A 24,635-nucleotide genomic window follows, 5' to 3' on the forward strand; every position below is an offset into this window, starting at 1 on the left:
ATGACATAGCATTAATGCATAAGACCCTAACATATCATCATCATTTTACCATTAATATTTCATTTGGATTATATTTTGTGTGCCTTTTATTTCTAATGTATTTTTTCAGTATAAATATTTCTATATTTATATAGACTTCTTTTTTTTCAGTGAAGCATGCACAGGAGTATTGATATTAAAAGTAACCATCAACATTAGCTTCTTTCAAACTTCCACAGGATCAGTGTTGAGTGATAACAAGGCAAACAAAGCAGCTAGTGTCAACATTTTGTCTGTTAACTCAAAAAGCAGTGTTTTTTTCCAGCAACTCCTGGCTGCTTTTTATCTGAATATAAAAAAACCAGTTCTGTCCTCGATGTATGGAAATGGAAAAAGAGTAGCTCCCAGATGTTCATTACTGTGAACTTTATGAGATACCAAAATACCACATTCTTCATGATGACTGACATATTGACTAGCGCAAAGGACTTAGAAGAAATTAACTCATGAAAAGTTAAGCTTCAGCATTTTTCAGGATTAGTTTGTATCCCAGGATGCAAAATGGCCTCTAAATTTTTTTTGCCTGTATATGGATGATTTAAATTTTCCAATTGGAATGAATTGCAGGTATAATTAGCAAACTGCTCACAATACTCAAAGAAAGTAGGTTGGCAGTGAGGGTCTTCTCTGGCTTCTTTAGTACCCAACAAATGAATAAAGCTGCAATATTAATATGAGCTGCAAAGTGATACACTTCCTTGTCATGTGAAAAAGAACTGGTATTGTGTCAGGTGCTGCTGCTACTGAGTGGAGTGAGGATTACATGTAGCATTCTCAGCCTCCTCTTTCTTTTTACCTGGTAAGTCCATGACTGCTGTGTTCCTTTTCAAGCTGTGGTTTTGAAACTCCTGACTGTTGAGGATTTAACTTCCAGTTTTTCATTTACTATGGAAACTACAAGCACATGATTCTTTAGTTCATTCCAACAATGAAGGCCTCGTGTACTTCATGGCTTACTGAAACGCTGAAATACTTCTTCAAGTGTTTCTCTTTTCTACAGTGCAGTAATGTTAGGTATTTAGCAAACTGGAAGTTCCAGCAGCCTGAAAGATGAATATGCATGTTAATAAGCTAAAGCTTTTCTCTAGTTTAATATTAAAAATAATTTGTATGTAATTCTATATTGTTCTATATAAATATTTGGTACTGAATATATGTTTGTGTATTTCATGCTGGTTGCAATTTGGTTCAATGTTCATAACTCATGAATTGCAGAGGTCAGGGATCTGTGCTGTTGAATTTAGTTTCCTGTATTAAAAAATAAAAAATGATACGTTTGTTCCTGAAATCAAGCAAAGGGATTTTCTTTCCTCATTGTTGATGAGTGAGGGTTCGGAAGCTATAGCCCACCTCCCTCTAGTTTGACATCAGATAGAGGAGGTCATGAAATTTCTGTATATTCCGTGCTCCCTAGTGCAGAGAGGGTGTGGGATGTAGGTTTACCTTTACAATATAAGACATATGATAGAGAACTGCTCCCTTGCCATATATATGTTATGTAAAAGAATTGAAGTATTTTGCTTCAACTCTCTGTATTTACTCAGCTTGCAGCATAGAAGAGCCTGGCAGCATTAGAGCTGACAAAAACCAGAATGAATGCTTTGACTGTACTTGAATCTGAAGAGTGGGGCTAGAGGGCTATTAGCGTCATGTGCCTCTGTAGCATGGTCAAATTGTACGGCAAATCCTCTTGAAACATAACCTTTTCCTTTCTGTGAATTTTTCAGTCAGGTAAGTTCTCTGAACTCTGCTCATTAGAGGACTGCATAGCGTGTTGTGTGAGGCCAATGGAAAAGGTGATGTGATGGCAGCAACTATACTGGCCAGGGCTGTGTATGAAGAGACTGCTTAGGTAGACATTGTGCTAAATGTGTAACTGTGTCTTGAGAAACAATCAAAATAAGTGGTCTCAGATGTTGATCTCTGTGGTTTCTCAGCCTGAGTTCTTCAATAAGATAGTAAGCACCCCTTCTAGCCACAGCAGCCAGCTAAAATACTTGTAAACTGGCTGCTATACAGTCAAATTCAGCCCTTAACAAAGGTGGATTTTGTATTTTTTATTTTTATTTTTGGTCATGCTGGCATATTTTCATTTTGTGAATGTGCTTAATGGGACATGTACAAGGGGACTAATTTTAATCTAATGATTTTGTGGTTATTCATTGTGTTAGGGAAGGATAATCTGTGTGTCTCAGGTTAAGCAGTTGAAATTAGTTGGCACTTACACAGATATTTTATGTCTTAATTTTCTGAAATTTCTACCTTACTGGAACATTTTAAAAATTATTTTGTAGCTATATAGACATGTTATTAGTTACAAAATGCTCTGAAATCTTCCCACACAAGATGCTATGGAAATGCAAACCATCATATTCATATCCAGGATGAGAAATAATATACTGATCTGAGTTGAAAAATTTACCTTAATTTTTAAGCATCTCACTGGAATTCAGGGACCTATGGAAGAATAAGGTAAGACTTCTTGACGTGTTCAAGGGGTATTTAGAGAAAGAATGCATATCCTTTATCATTGTAACTTTATTTTGGATGTTTTAGGTTTATAAGCCAGGAGTGCACGTAAATGTTGTAAATTTTGCCATTTTTTATGAACTAGTTTTGGCAGGTTTCACTAGTCTGCAATAGCAAGAGATGAACGTTTACATTGGTTTTCACATTTAACAATCCCTTTTAGAGCCACAAATAAACAAACAAAACCCTAAAGATGCTCCTCTCTTGTTACAGTGTTCTTTTAAAATTATTTTTGGCATCGGCATTAACTTGAAGTTTTCATGTCTGTTAGGATCTGCCTTTGGTATAAAGAAGAATTAAAAATTACACTATGTTAGGGTAGCTTTTCCTTCAATGGAAACTTCACACGTTGTAAAATAAGAAACAAACAGTTGAGGACAAGCAGTCAGTATAAATGCCTTGGTTTTTTTCAAATAGTGTGTTGCCTGTAGAGAGAACATCCATGTTTAATGACAGAACACTCTTGGTCATTTTTCTGCAGGTTTCAGAAGCAGCAGAAAAGTCATAGTGAAGGTCAGGACAATAAATTAGCCTTCGTAATAGCATCCACATACACCGATCATGTAGGAAAAAAACAACCAGTAAAAAGTTAATAATTGTTTAAAATGTCCATGTCTTCTGGAATCCACAATACTTTTAAGATTCCCAAAATTGATAACCACATGGTTCATCTGTTCTTGTCTGTCCTTGAAGTGGCCGATTTTTAATTTTCTTAAAAAAAATCTTATCCCAAACCTATGTGAATTACTACATTTTTCTAGCATCATAATTCCATTAACTTGGAATAAGTAAAGATAATTCAGGAAAGCTAAATGGTCTGTGGGATTTGCCATGGAGGGCTGCTCAACTCTGGTGTCAATAATTGTTTCCATGATGACAAGTCATGCAGTAATATTCTTGCAATAAGTAGGTGGTTACAATTCAGAGCGTAATGGCCAAGGACTAATGATTATTTCTCATGTAATTAAGGTATAATTGATCTAATTAATAAATATTGTATATAAATAATTGCAGATATTGTCCATCCATAAGAGAATCTTCAGTTAAGATGTATTTATCTCTTAAAATCTTTTTCCTGCTATCATTAAAATCGCATATAATACTAGTCCAACTAGAATTACAGGAAAAAAAAAAATCTTTATTTGGAGTTCGTGAATGTGTCAGCATCTTAGCATTTTCTCCTGGTTAGATAGGTCTGTCATAGGGAAGGAGTAGACAAAATAGGGAAACAACTAAAATTAGGACAAGTGCTCTGTGGGGGTCTCTAATATTTCTTAACTGCCACAACATGATTTTTGAAAATCAGTTCAGTTTCAAATTATTATTAAAATTTCTAGTATTGGGCAACTCTACACTGTTGCTCTACATGAGCCACAGGGATGTGTTTACATATTACCTATCTACAAATGTAGAGCTCTTCTGACTGCTTTCAGGCAGCTTCTAGAGACAGAATATATGTAGACAGCTTACAGATGGGCTAAAGTGATACTCCCTTATTGGTGTATCTAATCTTAGTAATCAGGCTAGCAACCAAAACAGAATCAGAACAAACTGGTGGTGCCTTTGTAAGTATTTTTAAGGAGCTTGCAACATGCATTATACTGTAGATCACTTGAGTGCTTGGATGGAATCAGCCGTGTTATAACTGCTTCATGGAGGTGTGCTTTTACATTTATCATCACTCCTGTTCACAGAGGCAAGGCTATGTAATATAACAGGCTCCCAAAAGTTCTAGGTATTTCATTTTTAAAAGATAAGCTGGATTCTAATCGCATCTTTGTGTCTGTAAACTTTGTGACTATAAAACCTTGTGTGCAGAGGACAGAATATATGAAAAGACACTGTAAGAAAAGAGAAGGACTCTTAGTATAGATAAGACACTTATCTCTAGGTCTGTCTTCTCTAAAGGATATCTATTAAACATGCTTATAAGCAAACTGAAAGCAGCTAGTTCTTTATGTGAATTACAACTACTGTTGGTGGTAGTGCACTGTGGGCAGGAGAAAACCCGTAATGCTTTCAAATAGATCCTGACAATTCTGAGGAGAGATATTAAGAAAATTTTAATCTGGATTTCAAGATTGAAAATTAAATTTTATGTGTACAGTAATTTTAATTCTTCTGAAATTAGCATGTGTATTAAAATTATACTTGCAGGGTTTCATCAGTTTTTCTGGTATGTTTGACTCATCCATAGAAATTTTAGTGTTCACAGATTCTCTCCCTTGCAAACATAACATAACTGTGGGCAATGTGCTAATGTAGTGCCAGTCTTATAACTGGATAGAACTGGATTTAATTTATTTCAACATACAAATGAGTGGATTCACTATCTGACTGGAGGATCACAAGTCAGGAAGACTTAATTTTGATATGGTTGTTTTTTTAATGTGTTGCTGGAGCTGCTTTTTTAAAGAATGTTGCTGTTTGAACATGAAACATACTTTTACCTTTGCAAAAAATCAAAAATATAGTGTAAATGGCAAAACTGAAGCATAAATGTAGCACAACAGTAACGTGAATTACCGATACTTTGTGATGACCCTTTATTGGAATTGATAAGTTGGAGAGGAATATTCAGTATTAATCTAAACAGTAGTAGCCAGACCCCACTGTTGTTACGCATAAAAGCAAGTTTTATGTGATTGAGTCTCTTTTTCATGACAGAGACTCTTTACTTGAATTGAACCTGGGTTCAGAATAGAGCATTTCAAATGAATTTTCCAAAGGAGATACTGGGTTAAAAAAACAAACAAACAAAACCAAAAAAAACCCCAAAGCCCCAAAACCCCCCAAGTACTGGCCCTTAATGTGTAAAAGGTGTAGTGTGGCTTTGAAAATGAGAGTTCAGGGTTTTCCTGAGGAAGTATTAGCCTGTGTTTTTATTGTTTCTTAAAATTGCAGGTATTCTCTCTGTAGGGACAGTTATTAACGTAGAGCTTAGCTTCAAAAAGATCAAATGTAGTAAAAATTGTTTCTAAACTAAGAAAAATATATACTAATACATTTCTCACAGCTAGCTGCTGAAACAAAGCAAGGTTTACTTAAAGATGCTTACATCATTATTAGCTATGATATTAACAATAACAGTAATAATAGTAACAATAAAATGAAAATATTTTAACTGCATTTTATATACCAAAAGTGGTTGCACCATTAATTAAAAAATAAATGTCACTTCGTATTTAATGTTTCCTCTATTAGAGGAGGAACCTTCTCATTTGTGGTGTTGTATTGCGCTTCTTAACAGAGTACCTAAGTATACTTGAGCAGCACAGTCCCTAAATATGCTTGAACATAACCTCTCATGGAGAACTAATTCACATCCTATTGAAGATTGTTAGATGTTTTACAAAATCTAGATTTAGAAATGCTAAATATATTATTATATTTATTTCTAATTCTATAATATTATTTATATTTTATAATAATATTATATTGTATCATTATAAATATATACTTATTCACCAGCTTTCATACTAAAACCACAGTCTTCATGGAATCGGTAGTTTCCAACTTCCCAGAGGAAAAAGTCTCGAATTGGCCAAGCTTCTGAAAATAGTTCTTCATCTCTAGACCTTTTGTGACTTTAGAAAATAGCCATGGTAAGGTAGGAATTCAGTTTCTGTAAACAAGGAAATAATAGCATGAGATGGGAAGGCAGAAATAGGCTTTAGTTGCCATCTTCTCACATCTCTGAACTGTTCGTTAAGGCAAATTCATCCTTTCTTTGTTAGAAAAAGCCTGTTTCTGTGGAACTCAAGAAAAATATTACAATACTGGCCCATTTTTAATAGGAGTATATGGCAGGAGTATTGTGTGAGTGTTATGAAGTAACAGCCTGGAAGCACCACTGCTTCCCAGTTCTCCAACAATGTAAGTAAATGTCGAGAATGTTCTTCAATTGGTTTATGCACTATATAGCAGTTTCAAATTACTTGAGTACTTGTTTTAGTCACATTACCAAACTAATTAGCCACTTATCACAATGACAGTCATTCTCTAAACACAATTAAAGATACTACTTTTAGAGCAATCATTATCTGCCCTATTGGATGTTTGAGGATAAAAGTTTATGTTAGAACAACAAAAAAATCTTCCTCTACCTTGTAAGTGGCGTAGGAATAACTGAAAAGGGAAGATACTTTAAAAATACTGAAATTAAGCCATGATTAATAAGTTTTAAAGTAAGACTGTACACACAGATCTGTATATACTTTATCCTCAAAAGATACCTATCACATAAGAGAATGTGAAAACACAGTTGTCTTGTTTATTTGCAGCTTTACATCTGTATTCCATCCTCTTCCCATTTCTTGCAACCTCCATATAAATTGATGCAAAAATTAGCATTATAGAATAGCAGAAAGAATATATCTGAAAAGTTACGGAGAGCAACACAGTCCTCTTTTCAGCCAAATACAAGTAAACCTTCAGATGTTGCTTTAGTTTATGATTAGGGCCTGTCATATATGAATTATTAACAACAGAAGGTAGTATCGTGGGGAACACCAGTTCCTAAAAACGCCTGCAATGCTTGCAGTACTATATATATATGTGACTGTTGAAAGGGATTCAGTATCAAAACCTACAATCATCTCTGGTCTTATGTTCCATAACAGCATGAATTGCAGCCGTATATTCCTCCTGTTTATCCCCATGTTAGTCTACCTGTAGAAACAGCCTATGTATCTATAATCAATTATATTTAACTTCTTCTCTGCTGTGAATTTAATCTGGGAAGGGATACAAAGTAAGGGATACAAAGGATTAGACTAAAATGTCAGTAAGTAGTAGGCATTGAGGATTTTGAAGAGTAGAAGAGCTGTCCTGAACAGTAACCTAGATTGTCTACAAAGATGTAAGCATAGCAGTGGATTATTCATGTGAGAATAATGCTAGCAGTAAATTACGGGACAGTGCACTAAAATACCCTTTATGCTTTCATACAAACTGCAGTTCACGTTTCTTTGCAGAGGCCTATGGTTGTGCAAGTAAGTAGAAATTATGTGACATAAATAAAGAAAAACTCAAGAAGTAGAGGAAGCTGTTGAACTGGAAAGATTCAGGGAGGTTGTTTGGTATTGCAGAAGTTGCAGACTTGTACTAACATTGGTCATATTCCTGGTAGGCAACAGAGCTAACGACAGATGAAAAAGAGAAGCAGGGAAAATAGAAAAGATATATGAGGTTTGTTCTCATAGATACACAAACTTTACTAAGATAGGAAAGAAGTTCTGGAGGGTAGACATTAGGTAAAGTGCCTTCAGAATGCCAAGTAATATGCTAATGGCTTATTGATGTGAGAAGTTACAAATAATGACAGTATTAGCCGAACAATGGATCTGTACACCATGTTTCTAAGAGGCCTGAAGTCCTGACAGTACTGGACATGCTTGCACAAGTAGCAGACAGCATGAGTGGAGGGGAAAAGCTGTAGCTGAGGGGTCAGATGTTTACCTGCTTGTGTTGTACAATAATCCATATTCGCACCTTTAGCTCTTTCAGACTTAGCAACTTTTCGGAGCAAAACTCAGTATTTCACTCCTCTGCAATTTGCTGTGTACATTCACAGAGAATTTCATCCAAGCATATCACTTGCTATTGCAGCCTGTCAAAGGTTTAAAAGGAGGAAAGTTTGTCAGATGTCATAAAGGATGTCCAAGAGGTATTTATGTTGTTGTTACTGTTGTTTTGTTCTTTTTCCTTCTTAACATCCAACTCACCATCTTGTAAAGTTTCTTGAAGAAAGTGCAGTCTAATTTCTCGTCTTTGTCAAGTGCTAATTTGAAAAATCAAAAGGGAGTTAAATTATTTAGGGAAGGCAAAAGGATTCAAGACTGTGGTGGTAATAATTTCATTCCAATGTTTTGGAGTGAAAGGAGAACCTCAAATTCATTGTTCCATAAATTGTCTCAGCCATTTTTGGTAATCTGCTGTATTGCATAACTTCTGCTGAACTATGGAAATCGTGATAATCGGGTAGATAGTGTTATAAACTGATTATCATAATGAGCTGAGAGGCAGCATTTTAAATTCTATTCCCCACATTTTTCTTCTTAGATGAATTGCCCATAACACGTTGTATTCTTTGTTCCTTAGGTTCAGTGTTTTACAAAATTGACATGACTAGTCATAGAAATCTCATAGCATACGATTTTAATTAGTGGCAGAAGAAAAGAAAGTATGAGGATTATTTATGATTATGATTTTTTTAAAAATTTACAAGTTATGCTATTTATTATTTGTTTTGTAACAAGACATGTATTGAATAACCTTGAGATTTCTGTCTCCCTGAATTAGACTAAATGATAAGATAAATTGGTTATTTTGTATGTCTTGGGATCAGCCCTCCTCAGACTGCTTGATTCTGACTTCTGTCTTGCAAGGTTTCACAAACAAGAGAGTGAGAAGACCACGGGATAATTAAGGCCACAGGATTATATATTTTTCCCCCCCTTAAATTGTTTTAACAGATTCAAAACTTCCTCCAGTCTTTTTACTTAGAATCCTGCATAGTGTGAAACGTGAAGTTATCTGTAGTGGCCAGCCTTGTAAATAAAGAAGCTGATGCTTTATCCAGAGAAATCTTACAAGGGGCCTTAGGAGGATCATCTACAAGCTTCTTCCATTTCTTCAATAATTGACTATTACATCCAAGTTCTTCCAAATGAAAGCATTTGTATCACTGCCCATGACAGGGGGGTTGGCACTAGATGGTCTTTAAAGTCCTTTCCAATCCAAACCATTCTATGATTCTATGTTTTAACAGGATTCAGTTCTATGCAAGTTCTGTTTTCTCATACATGTTCCCAGATTTTTTAAAAATTGGCCTTGCTCTGTTGTTTCTCTCTTAAAGCTGCACCTGAAGTTGTAGCAACCCTTGCATGAAAAGCACTTCTGCATGATTACCCATTTAAATGTCTTGCATGTATAGGTGAAATGTCAAGCCCAACAGGGATATAATTTGATTATTGTGCCTTGAGAAGACCATTAAGAGGTTTATTTACCATCTGAGAAAACAAGCTTTTGTTTGTTAGTGAAGAATATCACAAATCAAGAAAGTGATCTATATGTTCAAAAAGCCATTTCTGAAACTGTGAACTACTCAGTAGTACTGAGTCTTTGATGGTACTTAGTCATCCAGTATCTGGTTCTTTCCTCCACTTGTTCAGTGTTTTTCTTTCATAAGTAGTTCCTGCCTGTTCTATTGTAGGTTGTTCAACAAACTTTCTATTTCTTAGGTGTAAGGGTTAAATCTGAGTTTGCCAAGATAGGCCTGAAAGACTAGGAAATTCTCTCTCCAGATGTGACAAAGGATATAAAGTCTGTTGAAAAATGTAAATAAATTTCAGGTCAGAGCTGGTTTTCATTAACAGAGAGTTGACATATGAGAGAGAGGTCACAAGGAAAAGAGAGGTTGAGCAAAGGAGGAGTTAAACGCAATTGCAGCACTTCTGGAAGTACACCAAGAAGATAAATGTCTTCCTAAAAGCAAATAATTAAGGTTGTCTTACCTCTGAAAATTGAGAGGACACCAGAGCCATTTGAAGGGAAGCCATCCTTCTTCAAATAAGTGGAAGACAACTCGGGTTTTTTGATTCCTGTGTTATTTGAATTGGCAACCAGATTAGCTCATCAAGTGAAAAGTTTGGAAAAGGAAATATTTTACCAGATTTTCGTACTTTGGGGATTCTGCCTGCAGCCCTGGGGAACAAGGTATTGAAACAAGCTGGAGACAAAGCTGAGTGGACAGCAGCTCCCCAAGTGATCTCTGGAAAATCTGAACCTGCTATGCCAAGGACTATGTTGCAGTAAAATTTTATGAACCCACTTTTTACCCAGCTTGTATTTGAAAATTCCTAAGAGATTTGATGATTTTTGTGTGACAGGCCAAAAAATGTTCTCCTGTAATATGAAAGCGAGTCCTTCAATACCTGGAGATGTGTTGCCTCAGGGCAACTTTCTAGAGAGGTAAGGAAACATGTGGAAGAGCTGCCCCATTTCCTAGACCTTTTTTCTTCATTTTTTCTCTGGTTTTATACCTTTTCCTTTCTATGCAGAGTTCTTGCTAAACTATTTTTGTTTAACACTCAAGATTTAGGCACTAATTGACCTAATCTGGAAATGTGCTTTTTTTAAAAAAATAATAATCTGCTTCCTCTGGTATTTCTGTAGCAAAACTAATGTGCTTGGATTCTCTCATAAGAAAGCTTTTGAAGTAAGAAAGACTTCTCCAACTCAAAAGAGAAATAGTGTCTCTTTCAGAGGAAAGAACTGAGACCAAGAGTAAGAGGAGATGAGGAGGACTGTTTGGCCAAAACTAAGTAACTTCAGTTTGTTTCTGAATGTGCTATTTTAATTCAGCAAACTTGAAGGGACTGTAGTGGTCCAAACTTGTGAACAAATTATCAGGGAGACAAAAAGTAGCCTCTTGCTGCAGGTCTTAAGTGTTGGGTTTTTTTTGTTGTGGTTTGCTTTTTCCTCTATTTCAATAATAGAGAAAAAAAGAGAAATTTTCCTCTATTTCAATAAATCTCAACCTGGGGAAGATGCTACAGACAGCTTAAGTCTACTTAGGAAAACAAGAGTTCAATTACCTTACATTTCTGCCTTCCCGCCCCCATTCCAGTGAAAAATACTACTTGCTGTAGCCTAACAGCTAATCCTATTTATAAAACTAAGGAATTTTTTTTTCCCAAAAATTTTTTCCCAAATTTCTCAAAAATACGATTCCACATTTTTAGTTTAAGGTCCAAAAACTGCATTAGGTAAATTAGAGAGGTTCATAATGCATTGTATAGTATAGAAATATTTTCTTTAACATAAATAATTGTCCTCTCTAATTCAACTTTATGCCTGTGATTTGTGTTTCATGTTTTGTTCTAGTGAACTGTTTATAATATCAGTTGAATGTTTGTGTTTCATGGAGGTAAATGTGTGCCCATAATGATGAAAATTTTATTGTACAGGACTATGAAAAAGCAAAAAGAAAAAGAAATCAGCAAGAATTTCAATGATGCTGTTATACTCTCATGGGAAACCTGAGAAATCTCCTTCACTGTCAGTTCCCATTTTTTATTTTGGAGAGGTGTTCTATATTTGTGAATTTGAGTACACAGTGTAAATTGTTACAGGTCCTGACAGATGAGCTTGGTCTCTACCACCCAGTAGTACCAATGTACTAGCTCTTACAAAAACCCGTTAAGCTCAGCAGCATGTATAATTTCTGCAGCAAGGTCAAGTGAAATCTGTCTTGTAACATAGAAACAACACTGGAAATAGGCTACCACTAGTGGTCTCTTCTACCATCAGTGCATCAAGAAAGTCTTTTTGCCCAAACCCAGACTCCAGTCTTCCACTTTCTGTTGAGGGTTACAAACTCAAACTGTGTCAAGTTAATGAGGCTAAAGAATACCAGGAAAAAAAGGAGCTGAACACTCTATACATGTAGAGAAAGATGTAAGGGTAGCCCCCTGAGGTTTTTTTACTGTCATTTACAAATGACTCCATCCAATATGTATAAACCAGAATCTAGGACTCCTCTTCACATGACAGCGCGTTCCTCCCTTGGCCATAGAGGTAAAACTCTCACTTTTGTGTGTGCACTGTCACCCTCTGACCTCATGACTCTTGCATTTCTGTTGGTGCAATGGCCTGACTTCAGCAGGGAAGGTGAGAAGCAACTCTGTTCTGATTTTTCCATACATGATGGGAACTGGGGCAAGTGGGTTAATGTCCCTCAGGTGGAGAGTGGGGGTTTCCTGAACGTGTGCTCTAACAATTAAGCTGTGTGCTAGAGGCAATACTCATCATGACGACTGTTTTTCAAAGGGACTCTGACTAAATACTATATCTAGGTTTTAGGAGTGCTTTAGGTGTATCTATTGGATTAGATCCGTTAGGGGATTTAGATGTGTGAATATTTAGTTTGTGAAGCTCTTAATAACCTTAGGTAAGGAGATGTCCTAACCAGTTTGCTTGGTTAAAACGAGGCATAAGCTTCTGTAGGGAAGGTAACAGCTAAAATTTGGGTATTCGGGAAAGTTTTTCTGGACAAAAAATATAGGTATTACAGGTATGGATGTATTTAATTAGGTAAATAAAGTTTTTTGTTAATTGTTTTGTTAACAAAGTATCTAAATTCTGCCTAAATGGAAATTTAAGTCCATTCCTGAATCTAGATCTCACTGTGTTCTTTGTCTTCTGTACTTGTCTAAAATATTGTTGTGCACTTGTTAAAGATTGTGTGTTTATATTTTATTCTAAGGGTATTCAAACTAATGTAAAATAAATTAAAAGCCTACCTGTTAGGCTGGATCTCATTTCCAGGAGGGTTACTTGGTAACTGCAACATTTTCCACTGAGCTTATGTTTGTTTTTACCTGTTACACATTTCTGTCTTGGGGTGATAGAGCATTTTCTTTTCTAATTATTTAGATGTAAAATTACGAAATTGGGTATTACTTGAACATTGTGAGTCATAGGAATCATTCTGTAATGCATCTTGAAGACATGGAATCAAAAGTGCTATTTAAAGAATGTTAATCTGTATAACATTCCAGAGTTTCTCACCTTTGCCTTCTCTAATTTTCCAATGCAGATAACAATACCCAGACCTTCAGTGGCATCCACACAGTCTGCTTCGGAGAGCTTTCATTATGGCCACCAGCTAGAGAAAAGAGAGCAGGATGCTCAGTCTGTGGAACACACTGTGGAACTTTCCTCTCCGAAGGAAAGTTTGCCAGGTTTGGTTGTAACAGAAGACGCACTTCCAGCTAGTGCCAGCAGGCAAGATTTGGTACTTAATATCAGCCAAGAGGTGCTTGACAGGGAAGGACTTGTCAAAGAATGTGTCAGCATCCTGGACTGTGGCCAAAAGGACCTACCTGATCAACATAGTGGGATACAGGAAGAGAAAGAACTTGAAAATATGCCTGTGGAGGCAGCTGAGGAAGAAAGGCTTCCGGTGGTTTCTGAGGATGCCATTGAAATGCTAAGCAAAGAACAGAATTCTTTGCCAGGAAACTCAAAATCTGCAGAGGAAGAACCTCTAACGAGTACTGAAGCTGCTGAAGAATCAAAGCCAAGGCCTGTCTGTTTGGTGCCAAATCAAGATGAGGTTCTGAAGTCAATAGCACCTAAAACATCAGAATTTTCTCCTTCAAGATTTACCAACACACACGTTAATAGACAGGCAAGCAAAATAGCACCAGTTCAGGAAAATGGTTTTCATTCTAATAAGGAAGAAGTTCATATCCAAGACTTGAAATGCCACCAAGTGGCCCTTACTACTTTTTTGCACCAGGAGGACAAAAAAGAGAAAAACGCACCCAGAAATGGAGAGTTATTCCACTGTATTTCAGAAAATGAGAATTCTCATCGATCGAAGAAGGACTTAGTTAAATCTCCTTTTGTATTCAGGCAGAGCCGAATCCCAGTTTTAGCACAAGAGATAGACTCAACGTCAGAGTCCTCTTCTCCTGTTTCAGCAAAGGAAAAACTTCTTCTAAAAAAGGCCCATCAGACAGACTTGGTCAGACTACTTATGGAAAAGAGACAGCTCAAATCTTTCCTTGGTGACCTCTCAAGTGCCTCTGATAAGTCACTGGAGGAAAAAATGGCTGCTGCTCCAGTACAGTTTTCTGAGGATAATGTCTTATCCTCATTTTCTAGATTGACACTGGACTCTCATTTCAGCAAGCAGACAGAAGACATCTCTTTATCTCCAAGCAGCCCTCAGTCCAGAAAAAGCAAGATTCCAAGGCCAGTGTCGTGGGCAACCACTGATCAAGTCACCAGTTCAAGTTCAGCTCAGTTCTTTCCTCGGCCACCACCAGGAAAACCACCTACTAGACCTGGGGTAGAAGCTAGGTAATGCAGAGAAAATAGAAACAGGTTTGCGGGCTGAAAATGGATTTGAGCTAGACTGCAGTTACTATGCAGTGTGAAATCCTGTAGAAGTTCCATCCTTTAACTAATATTTTTTTAAATGCTGGACTTCAGTTTTCTGAGAAATCTTACATTGGAGAATGAATGAGGAGAGGCTGTTACACAAGAATGAGCCTGCTTCACGGTTAAACCTTATACATCTATAGTTGTGTATTCAGTATTTTGAAACCTGTCAATCTATAACTAAGTCTTTACAGTTTTTTCCGAAGTGGGGTCACATTTCTGGAACTGTTGATTATTCACAAACCCAAAGAGATCAACAGGATTTGTCATATCCAGCCCCTTTGAAAATTAAACTGTTCTTATTGTAGACATTTTAAGTATTCAAGAATTTGGAGATTCCAGCCGTGAGTACTGAGTGAGTTAGCTATGCTTAGATCATGGCTAAGTAAAACCAGCTAATTAAAGGAGGGCAGAGTGAAATCTAGAAGCCCTCCTTTGCCAATTCTGTATACAGACAACCATGATCTAGTTTCTTCAGTGCCTACATTACCAGGATAAGGACAATTTTGATACAGTAGTGCGAAATCCTCTGAAGGAAGTTGTGGTGTACCTTGTCATCCCCTAAAATTGTGCACAGGAGTGTATTGGTGGTGTGCAGGAATGGATGTACTCCTCCAAAACAGGCAATAAGCAGTGCTCTTCAGTGTACTTCTTCCAGCACCACCAGGACATTTCAGTTATCCTGTAAACACGTAGGCTGTTTAATGTGAGTGAGTTTATGCAAATATAAATACTGTGTTGGTTTGAACAATACAGAAGCCAAAGCCTAGATCCAAACACCTCTACCTTATACGAAAGATCAGCTCCAGATGTCTGTTCTGCAATGTAAACTCATCTGTAGTTGCTAGTGATACTGTGTTTCTAGATGAACTTTAGTGAATAGATGGGAACAGAAATAATCTTTCTTCATTTCTTCTTAAGGTTACGCAGGTACAGAGTCCTAGGGAGTAGCAGCTCGGACTCAGATCTTATCTCTCGTCTGGCTCAAATCCTACAGAATGGATCTCAAAGACCAAGGAGTTCTACCCAGTGTAAGAGCCCAGGATCTCCACATAGTCCAAAAACACCACCCAAAAGCCCTGTCATCCCCCGACGCAGTCCCAGTGCCTCCCCTAGGAGCTCTTCTTTACCCCGTACTGCCAGTTCTTCTCCATCCCGGGCTGGGAGACCCCATCATGATCAGAGGAGTTCATCCCCACATCTTGGGAGGAGTAAATCACCTCCTAGCCATTCAGGCTCCTCATCTTCTAGGAGATCCTGCCAACAAGAGCACTGCTGCAACAAACCAAGCAAGAATGGTCTGAAAGGATCTGGCAGTTCCTTCCACCATTCCCCAAACACTAAAACTCCCACAGGAAAGAGCAAATCAACCACTAAGCTTAGCAGATAGGAACTGGGCCTTGACAAGGTATAAAGCCTCCTCCTAAATCTGATGCATGTTATGTCTGTGTACTGTGTATTTAAAAAAAGAAAAAAAAAATCAAAAAAATACATTAAAAAAAAGGTGTTGAATCTGCGCTTTTTAAAGAAAGTAAGCATCATAAACTATTCATGAGAAAGCATACTGTGTAAATAAGTGGCCAGGCATTGCCTAAGAGCAGGCAGCAAGCAGATCTGCAAGAGGGGAAGTGGAGGCCAGGATAAAGATGACTAGACAGTCAAAGAGGTGCAATGTATTTAAAGTAAAAAATATCTTAAGGTGAGTGTTTTAAAAGGATATTTATTTCTGGTTTTAATTTACCTAGCTAAAAGGTTTGGCCTAATAATTTCAGGCATTACATACGCAAGGAGTATGTAAGAAAACCTGAAACAATTATTCCCAAAATGACATCACCACTTGGGAGATAAATAGTGCTCAAGCATGTCCTTGCAGTTTTAAAAAAGCACACAGTTTAGAAGACAATTTTATTTCTGCCTTAGAAGTCTCTTCCATTTTGAGTGACCATTTCTGAGTCACTCAGTGCTCGTCTTCTCCCCTGTCTACCATGGCACAGCCTTTTTATGTAAGGAAGTATCATATACCTTGCCCCTCCTTGACACTGATGACATTTTAAAAATTAATATTAACATCTGCCAAGACATTTTTATAGCTATATTCTTTAGAAATTTGTTTAGTACTAATTAGGACCCAAGAAGCTAATTCCCAGTTCTGTATCATATGCTTCTTTGGGAGTCATGGTGGGGTTCTTCAAACTGCATTTGGTAGAATTTGGAAAAGCATTCCTGTCTAGGAAATGAGAGGAAGGAGGAGATGTCTGCACTTCAGTGGATGTTGCAGATTTACGATAAATTGCAATACAAGTTAGAAAACTGACGTACCTTTTTTCCCCTTAATTCATCTGCTGAAAGAACCCTTGTTTGTGCTGGTTTTTGTTTTTCTGTTAGTTATGGCTCACTTAAGCCACTGATCTTACTGTGCAGAGATGATTACCAGCCCAGATTTGCTTTTTTAGTCATTCATTTTATAAAAACAAGAAAGATGGAAGAGAGATGAGGAGATTATCTACTTCATGAACTTGGTAGGTTATAGATGACAGAAATATACTTAACACCTTTACAAAATTTTGTTAATAGTAATAGCCATCAAAGCAAAATATACAGAAAGCAATCTGAGTTATATTTTTTATTGGATTCTTGTCATTCTTTTGCCCAAATGTTTTTTGATAGCCAGGCTTCATTATCTTTCAGTAAAGTCCATGGGTTCTAATTTCTCCAACTTTGGATCTCTGTAGGGAACATAACAGTACAGCACCTTTTGCTGTAGTCAGAAGAGAATAGTGGGTCAGGATAGTAATGCACAAGAACACAAGCCTGAGAAAGATGCAGCCAGCTCACTGTAATTATTCCTGTTGTGGTGATGCTGGATGCATAGGGGACTTGTCAGTTACTGATCTGCTTGCTGTAGTCATATGCCTCTTCAGCCAGCATCCGTGCATTTTTATTTAACCTCTGCCAAATGAATACCTTTGGATTAAAAAGGGAATATTTTGTCTCTGAGCTAACACATTCTAATGCTGCATTAAAGCTGCCCTGGAGCTGCACTGAATTTCACTTGCTTTGTCAGACTATGTTGATTTTTTTTTTTTTTCCTTTTCTTACGATGAATATGTATATCGTTTCCCATATGTAATGTAGCACAGTGTGGAACCTTAATTTCATTCAGGTTTCAAGCACTACAGATGAATGCAATAGGTAGGATATACCTGCTTTTTCTGAAGAAACTGTACCATTGGAAAGTCCTAATCCTTTGTATTATATTGTATAATAGGTGCTATACCAATAATTGCATGTCCTCATGGTAAATTATATAATATAAATATTTATATATATACACATATGTATATGCTTATATAAACTCATTCTTTCTCATTTTTCATTTGTAATTTATGGACCACAAATAATACAGCTCCCTTTCTGTTAGTTCCTGAATACTTTTGGCATTACATCTTCTATTTCGCCCCAAGAAATTCTGGTATGCACAAATTCTAATAGCCTTTATACCTTGGTACAAGATTGAAGGACTGCTGATTTTTCAACCAGCCAATGTTTTGTCTTGCAGCTTGCTTTTTTTCTTTATAATTTTGTGTGTGCATTTGCATATGGAACAAGAACAGAGACTCAAAGGTATTTTTATTTTTGATTACAAATAGAGCTTGTCGTTACTAATTTTTATTTCATAATGTGAGTTCTTAATTATTACAAATACTCATCACATAGGAGCAGTGACATTCAACGGATACCTAACAGACAAATGTGACAACAAACTCCATCTTTTCCTTCCTATTTTCCTCATGTTTCCTTAGGTGTACCATAAAGAGAATTTGGTGCCATTGTGTTATTTTTGCCCTGGGCACTGCTGGAATTGTTTGTTAAGGTGGTGTAGCAGACCATGATTATTTTTCCTCTCCTCTCCCTTATTTCTGAAAAGCATTTATTATGGTCTTGTAAGATTATTCCTACATTAACATGGTCAGCTTTAATAGGTACCAACTTTATGCATCCTTGCGTGAAATGCTGAAGTTGAGGAGTTTGTATTTTCTCTCCAGTCTCTCCAGAAACAGGTAATTGCTTTAAAGGTGAGAAAGAACTGTCTTCAAAGTACAGACTTGTCCATTGTTACATATTACAATGTAAAATCAATGCTGTAGAAATTAACTTGAACTACTTGCCAATGTAAAAATAGTAAACTATGCCAAAATGGAGAAAGAGATATCAATCGTGATTCATGACCTGGGCTTTTTCAGTGCAGAAAAAGCTAAAAGGACTGTATATCCGAAGTTGCTTTTTGCTGTAGTTTCAGCAGGATCTAGTGAGAAAACCATGAAGATACGAATGGAGGAGTGGTTGTGAATAACTTGCCTTGAAGTACCCACTCTTCTGGAGTTTTTTGTTGCTTGATACCTTCCCCTCAAAAGTTTACAGAATTGCTTACTATAGTCTAATGTAGCAATCAGTTAATGTAGTTAGGTAATGGTCAGCTGATCAACTCATGCATAAATATTAGCTTAATATTTCTAGAGGGCCTGTATAATCATCAAGAACTCTGTAAGCTTCAATATTTGAATATGCAACTGACTGCATAAAACCACCAATGTATGTGTGTGGCCCTTGCACAGAGTGTGAATGAATGGTTTAGAGGGTTATCTGCAAAAAATTTTCAGGGACAGGGAAGATTTTTCTCCATTGTATGAAACGGTTACAGTTATTCTGCATAGCATGGAGCAGCTTACACAGGTTTTTTAGCTGAGAAACAATACAATTCAAGGAGCTGTTGCTTTGCCCTCTTCAAGCCTCCTTTTCTTTGTAGGGCAGTGCAGTGGAGCCATGACACGTAGCAGATGCAGATGCTGCACACGCTTTTTCTCTTGATGGTGTTTCCTGTGTTGTGGCCAGCACTTTGGAGCATTTTTTAGAGAAATAGAGGCATGAAGCCTTTAAACTAAAATAGAACTTGAAAAGACTGAACATTTCACGCAGTCTTTTATGCTGCAGTATTGCATGGTATAATCAATCTAAGTTGCAACCTCAAAAATCTATATTAATACTAATAAAACTCATTATTAATTACAAATGCCAATTACTAACTAAGCAAAACCCTGTTAGAAGTAATAGAAGGTGTGATACAGTAGAGCAACACTGGCAAGTGGTAGGATGCTAGGCACCCATCTACTACTTGAGCAGGATCGGTAAGCATAGAAAATTTCACTGCTCAAAGGCAGGAGCTGTGTGAGGTCTTAACTGTTCGTTACATACAATTATTGAGGAGGCAGACTCCTGGGGAGTGACGCGGGGCATTCGTTACAGCCACTAGTCACATCCTATCCTGGGAAATCTGGACATATTCTTGCCTTGAAGTCTGCATGTTTGAGATCAAGCTTTCTCACGTAACTCACTAAACAGTCTTGATGTAAAGAGGAGGATCTGGTCCTATATATTTAAAAATAGCTTGAAATATTTTTCAGCTGAAAAAGACTTGCAAGAGCTCTATCATTTACAATTTGTAGTGTTATCTTATTAATTGTAGCTGGGAAAACACGATTTTTGTTTTATATATATAAATACACATTTGTACATAAGTGTATCTATATATATGCTTATATAGATACTGTATATTATATAGATACATATATACATACATGCATATGTGTGTATATACATATAGATAGGAACAGTCTCAGCTATTGCATCCTGTTTACTGGAATTTATTTGCCAGAGTGAGCCAAGGCCAGTTTTGCTTTGATTTCCTCTGATCTCCTCCCATCTACCATAATTTGCTATGCCCTAATTCTGATTCTGCCTTTTCCATATTACAAGGCCTGATCCTATAGTCCTATGTGGGCAAAGCTCCCATAAGACCTTCTTATTGCAGTAACATTTACGCAATGGTTGACTGTAATGCTTAGAAAAAAAAATATGTTCTTTTTCTCTTCATTGAGAATGTACACCAAGCCAGACTTACAGTACAGTCTCTTTCCTGTAAATAGAATTTTTCCATAATGAATTGGACATTTTTGTGGAACACTAAGATGTGTAAGTTCTGGTAAGAAGAAAGTGATTATTCCAATTTCTTAAAAGGGTCTAATGGCAAACTAGGGATATGTACCTCCATTATTTACAATCAATGTTAAATGAGAGAGGAATCATCTGAAAAGGAACAGGAGAATAAAAGAGAGCTCGAAGTCAAATCAGTTTCTCATTATAGGCCTATAATATATTGATCTTAATTTTTTCGTGCAGGACTGATGCTGTGAGCTGGCAAAAGCCATGCCTGTCTTGTCAATTCCAGCGAGCAAGGGGCTGTGTAGGTGTCTTAGGTAAACACCATGATTCCTTATGCTGCATTCTCAGTATGCTTTTCCACTACAAGTAGTCAGAGAACTGTCAGCTATCAAAGCCTTGACAATTATCTGTGATTCCTTTCTTCAACTGCTAAAAGCTTTGGATGCTTGTTCCTATTTCTGAAACTTGTAGAACAGTGCATAATATTTTTATTATACTTTTAGCTAATCAAATAGGCAGTGAACTGAAGGGTTTTGTTTGCTGTTTTGCTTTTGGCTTAAATGACATTGGTTGCAATTTTCAGTAACCTGTAATGCTGGTGAAAGGAAGCGAGGTTCAGTGTTTTGACTACATGCAATACGTAAGCAGAGGTCATACATTTCTTAGCTAATACATGCAGATCACATAAACACGCACCTCACACAAGAATACCTCAGCTGTCTGCTTGAAGCCAGTCTTCCTTTTCCCTACGCACATTTGTAAAAAAAGAAACTAAGTAAAAGTCAGCCTGAGTTGTGTAATAATTGTCTGAAATTATCTTAAGATACTGTCCAATGTTGAAAAGTTCTATCGCTCATTTTCCTGTGGTTTAAATAACCAGGCTTTAAAATACTAACCTTTGACGTTTTGGTTGTTTGGTTTTTTTTTATTAAGGCAAAGTGCAAAAGAGTGTATTGTGTTGAAGTCTAATATATTAAACTTGGCAATTACTCTAGCCATCCAAGTTTGAACATGTAACTTGATTTTTACTCTCCGTTGTTGCTAACACATTCTCTCTTAACAGTGACAATCCCAAATGTTAGCATATGCCATTTAGGTGTTTTGCTTCTGTTTCTCCGCTACATGAAGAGCTTGGATCCTTGGGAATTCTTGCTGTTCCTGTGCAGGTGAAACTCTCATCAAAATCAGTATAGGGTCTTGTTTTGTTTTTTCCCATTTAGGGACTGAAGGAATAAACTCAGTCTATAAATATCGTATTTGCAGTTGCTGTATTTTAAATTGCAAAATGCTTTTTTTTTTTGGTTACTAATATGACATGACATGCCTTTTGATCTCTACTTTTCTGTAAGAATTACTACCGAGAGCCAGCTTTGGCCAAGAGTACAAAGTGGTTTCTTCTAAAACAGTACTGTAAGTGAGCGGCTCATATGAGGTCCTGATCATCCACAACTCTGTGGGAATTCAGCTGACATTTATTTGAATTACAGATATTTGTTTCCTTTTGCGATCACTTGATCTTTGACCTAAATTTTATATAAAAGACCTATAATAACAGCAGACCAGCTTACTTAAAAAAGATACAGTGTAATTAGTTTGGTCTACCTGGCTTCAAATCCTTTAAAACAGGTATCTACTGCATGGCAGGCAAGGTCATAAAAGTTTGACACGAGGTGAGGTGGGATTTATTTTTTTTTGCTATTTCACTTTTTTTTTGTCTGACTGGAGATCTGGATTGGTTGCCTAGCAGCCTTCTTTGTATCGTCTTAACTTTCCTTGGCTAGAAAGCAAGATTTGAAATTCTTCCCCAACTTCTTTCTTTCTATAGAGTCAGCCCAGGGATGAGTTGCAGTACTTGTGCTAACAGATGTCAATTTTCAAACGCTTTCCTGTGAATATCCAAACTAGTAAATTAAGGAAATCACCAGCAATGCCTTCAGACAAGTACTGACTTTTGAAGCTGCCAGCCAATGGCTGCTAATCTAAAATCTCTGGGCCGTACCACAAAGAATGAAAACTGTATTAATTAAAAATACAATATTGTCACCCCATAAGAAATTAAGTACTCAATAGTAAAATCTGCAGCATGATTAAATTAAGTGGAAAGTAGTTCCAAGATTGTTTGTTATCACTGAGGAAGACAAATGTAGAGTCCTTCAAATTCTCTTGCTCAGTAATTGCAGTTCTCTTCCCCTCCTCGGAAACCTTCTAAGCCATTCTTTTCCTTTTAAGTTTGCTCAGGCACCCAAGAACATAAAGAGTTAATGCCCTTATAATGGTCATTTGTACATAAAGTTGTAATTATTTATTTTCTCATTTGTACCATATCAAGGCTTTGTACAATGTTTTAAGTTTTGTTTTCAAATTATTTTGTATTTTATTTTTATAAACTGGTTCTAAATAAAATATTCATTCAGCATGCAAAACTTCAATTCTTGATTGTGTTTGTATAATGATTTAATTATTTATGAAACTTCAGTTGAATTTTTTCAGTATTTTTTATTATTGTAACCCTGTACTTTAAATGGAGAAAGTGCTTTGACAGTGATGGTGGGATGTTTTTTTTTTCCGTTAGAAGAAATCAAAAAGCAAATGTCTGTTGGTCCTACTGCAGCATGAATTGGATGTTTGTATTGTAACTCAGAATGATTGGATCAATGGAAGTTTTACTGATTTAGTAGGTTCATGTGTTGTATATGAATAAGAATAGAAAAACTCAACTGGCCTCCTTAGAAGCCTCCCTTTCTATTTGCTCATGCTCTTATCCATACTGTCTGTATTCAGCCAAACAATGAATGATTGCCACAGCCCAATCAGATCAATTTTAGAAATGACATGGTGGATTCCAGCCTTGTTCTGAAAGGCCAGCTACTTTTTCCACCCACCCCACCCCCCTTCAAAATTGTAGTTTCTTATTTTGTCAGAGGCCGCCATAATTATTGATTTATTTGGAGATGATCAGCTATCTGGAAATAGTCACTGAGCTTTTACAGCCTCTTGAAGAGACCTGTCATGCTCTGTGTAGTATGCTTAAGTGGCAGCTAGCGGAGAAATGAACAAACTGAATCTGAGCAGTTTGAGCTCTGTGGAAATGCAGTGTTAAGCTACTAGTTGCTCTAGTTTCCTCTAAGATCCTTTCATTTCTTTTTCTAGTAAAACTAGGTAAGAGTAGAGTAGAATATCTTCAAAATTTATACTTGTGGTTTGTGTGCCTGCATGCCTTAGCCCTTGTATGCTGTGCAAAATGCTGCCTGCTCATTGCATAGCAGAGCAAGGTTTTTAGGGAAGTGCAGAAGAACTGGAGAAAATTCCCTGGTTCTCTTTCTCAGCGTTATCACTGTTAGGCCTTGCACATATGGCAAAATAAAAGCCAGCTCTGCTTTTGTTCAGATTATTGGCAGTATTTTCATTAAAGCTTCCTGACCAGGTCATTAGCTTTTGTCCCTTATATAAATAGCCCATATTACTTCGAATGACAGGAAACAAATTGGGAATTCATTTACACAGTAACATTCTGAGAAAATCATGTTTCATCTTCTGTTAAGAGCAGCCAGAAGTTTAACGGCATGCTTCTGGACGGCATGTGCTTCTAGTGGTCCCAACAGAACCTCCGTTTGATCACAGAAAGGGTGCATAATTAAATAGCAAGCCAGCTATATTAATATGAAGATTAAAGTAACAAATTTGCTCACTCTGTACTGGTGAGAGGTAGCTCAGTATCCTTCCTAGTTTTAAATATGTAAATCTGGATCATACCAGAAATGGAAGAGTGGGTTTCATCTGGCTTCAGTATACAGTATCAGTACAACTGGCAGACTGTGGGAAAGAGGCAAGATTGGAACAAAGACACTGTTGAGGTCTGGTAGTTGTCTGACCACTGAAGTGTCTTCTAGCATTGCCTGGCTTTGTAGTCTTCATTCATACAGGAGATCCAGTCTGCCCACTCCACTCTTAGGATCTTGCTGCACTTTGCACTTGCACTGTACCTGCCTCTCATTTAAATTTGCATTCAAACATGAGAAAGCTATGTGGGAGACAGAAGTCAGCTCTCCCTAGAAATGCTGTTGTAAGTGAAATTCAAGAATTAACAGTTAGAGAAAGAATTGAAACATTCA

At 36.8% G+C, this 24,635-nt stretch overlaps 1 protein-coding gene across 3 annotated transcripts in view; it reads left to right on the forward strand.

Annotated features, from left to right (window-relative positions):
* TTBK2 (tau tubulin kinase 2) overlaps positions 1 to 22,946 on the forward strand; it is a 104,736-nt gene extending 81,790 nt beyond the window's left edge. For all 3 annotated transcript variants that reach the window (XM_055814978.1, XM_055814981.1, XM_055814990.1), the window contains 2 exons: positions 13,172 to 14,442; positions 15,445 to 22,946. In XM_055814978.1, coding sequence (XP_055670953.1) covers positions 13,172 to 14,442; positions 15,445 to 15,913 — 1,740 coding nt within the window. In that variant the 3' untranslated portion in view covers positions 15,914 to 22,946. The remainder of the gene's footprint in view (positions 1 to 13,171; positions 14,443 to 15,444) is intronic.
* Positions 22,947 to 24,635: the final 1,689 nt, after the last annotated feature.

The sequence above is a fragment of the Falco peregrinus genome, chromosome 1 (genome assembly GCF_023634155.1).
Source record: "Falco peregrinus isolate bFalPer1 chromosome 1, bFalPer1.pri, whole genome shotgun sequence".
In the NCBI taxonomy this organism is placed as follows: Eukaryota; Metazoa; Chordata; class Aves; order Falconiformes; family Falconidae; genus Falco; species Falco peregrinus.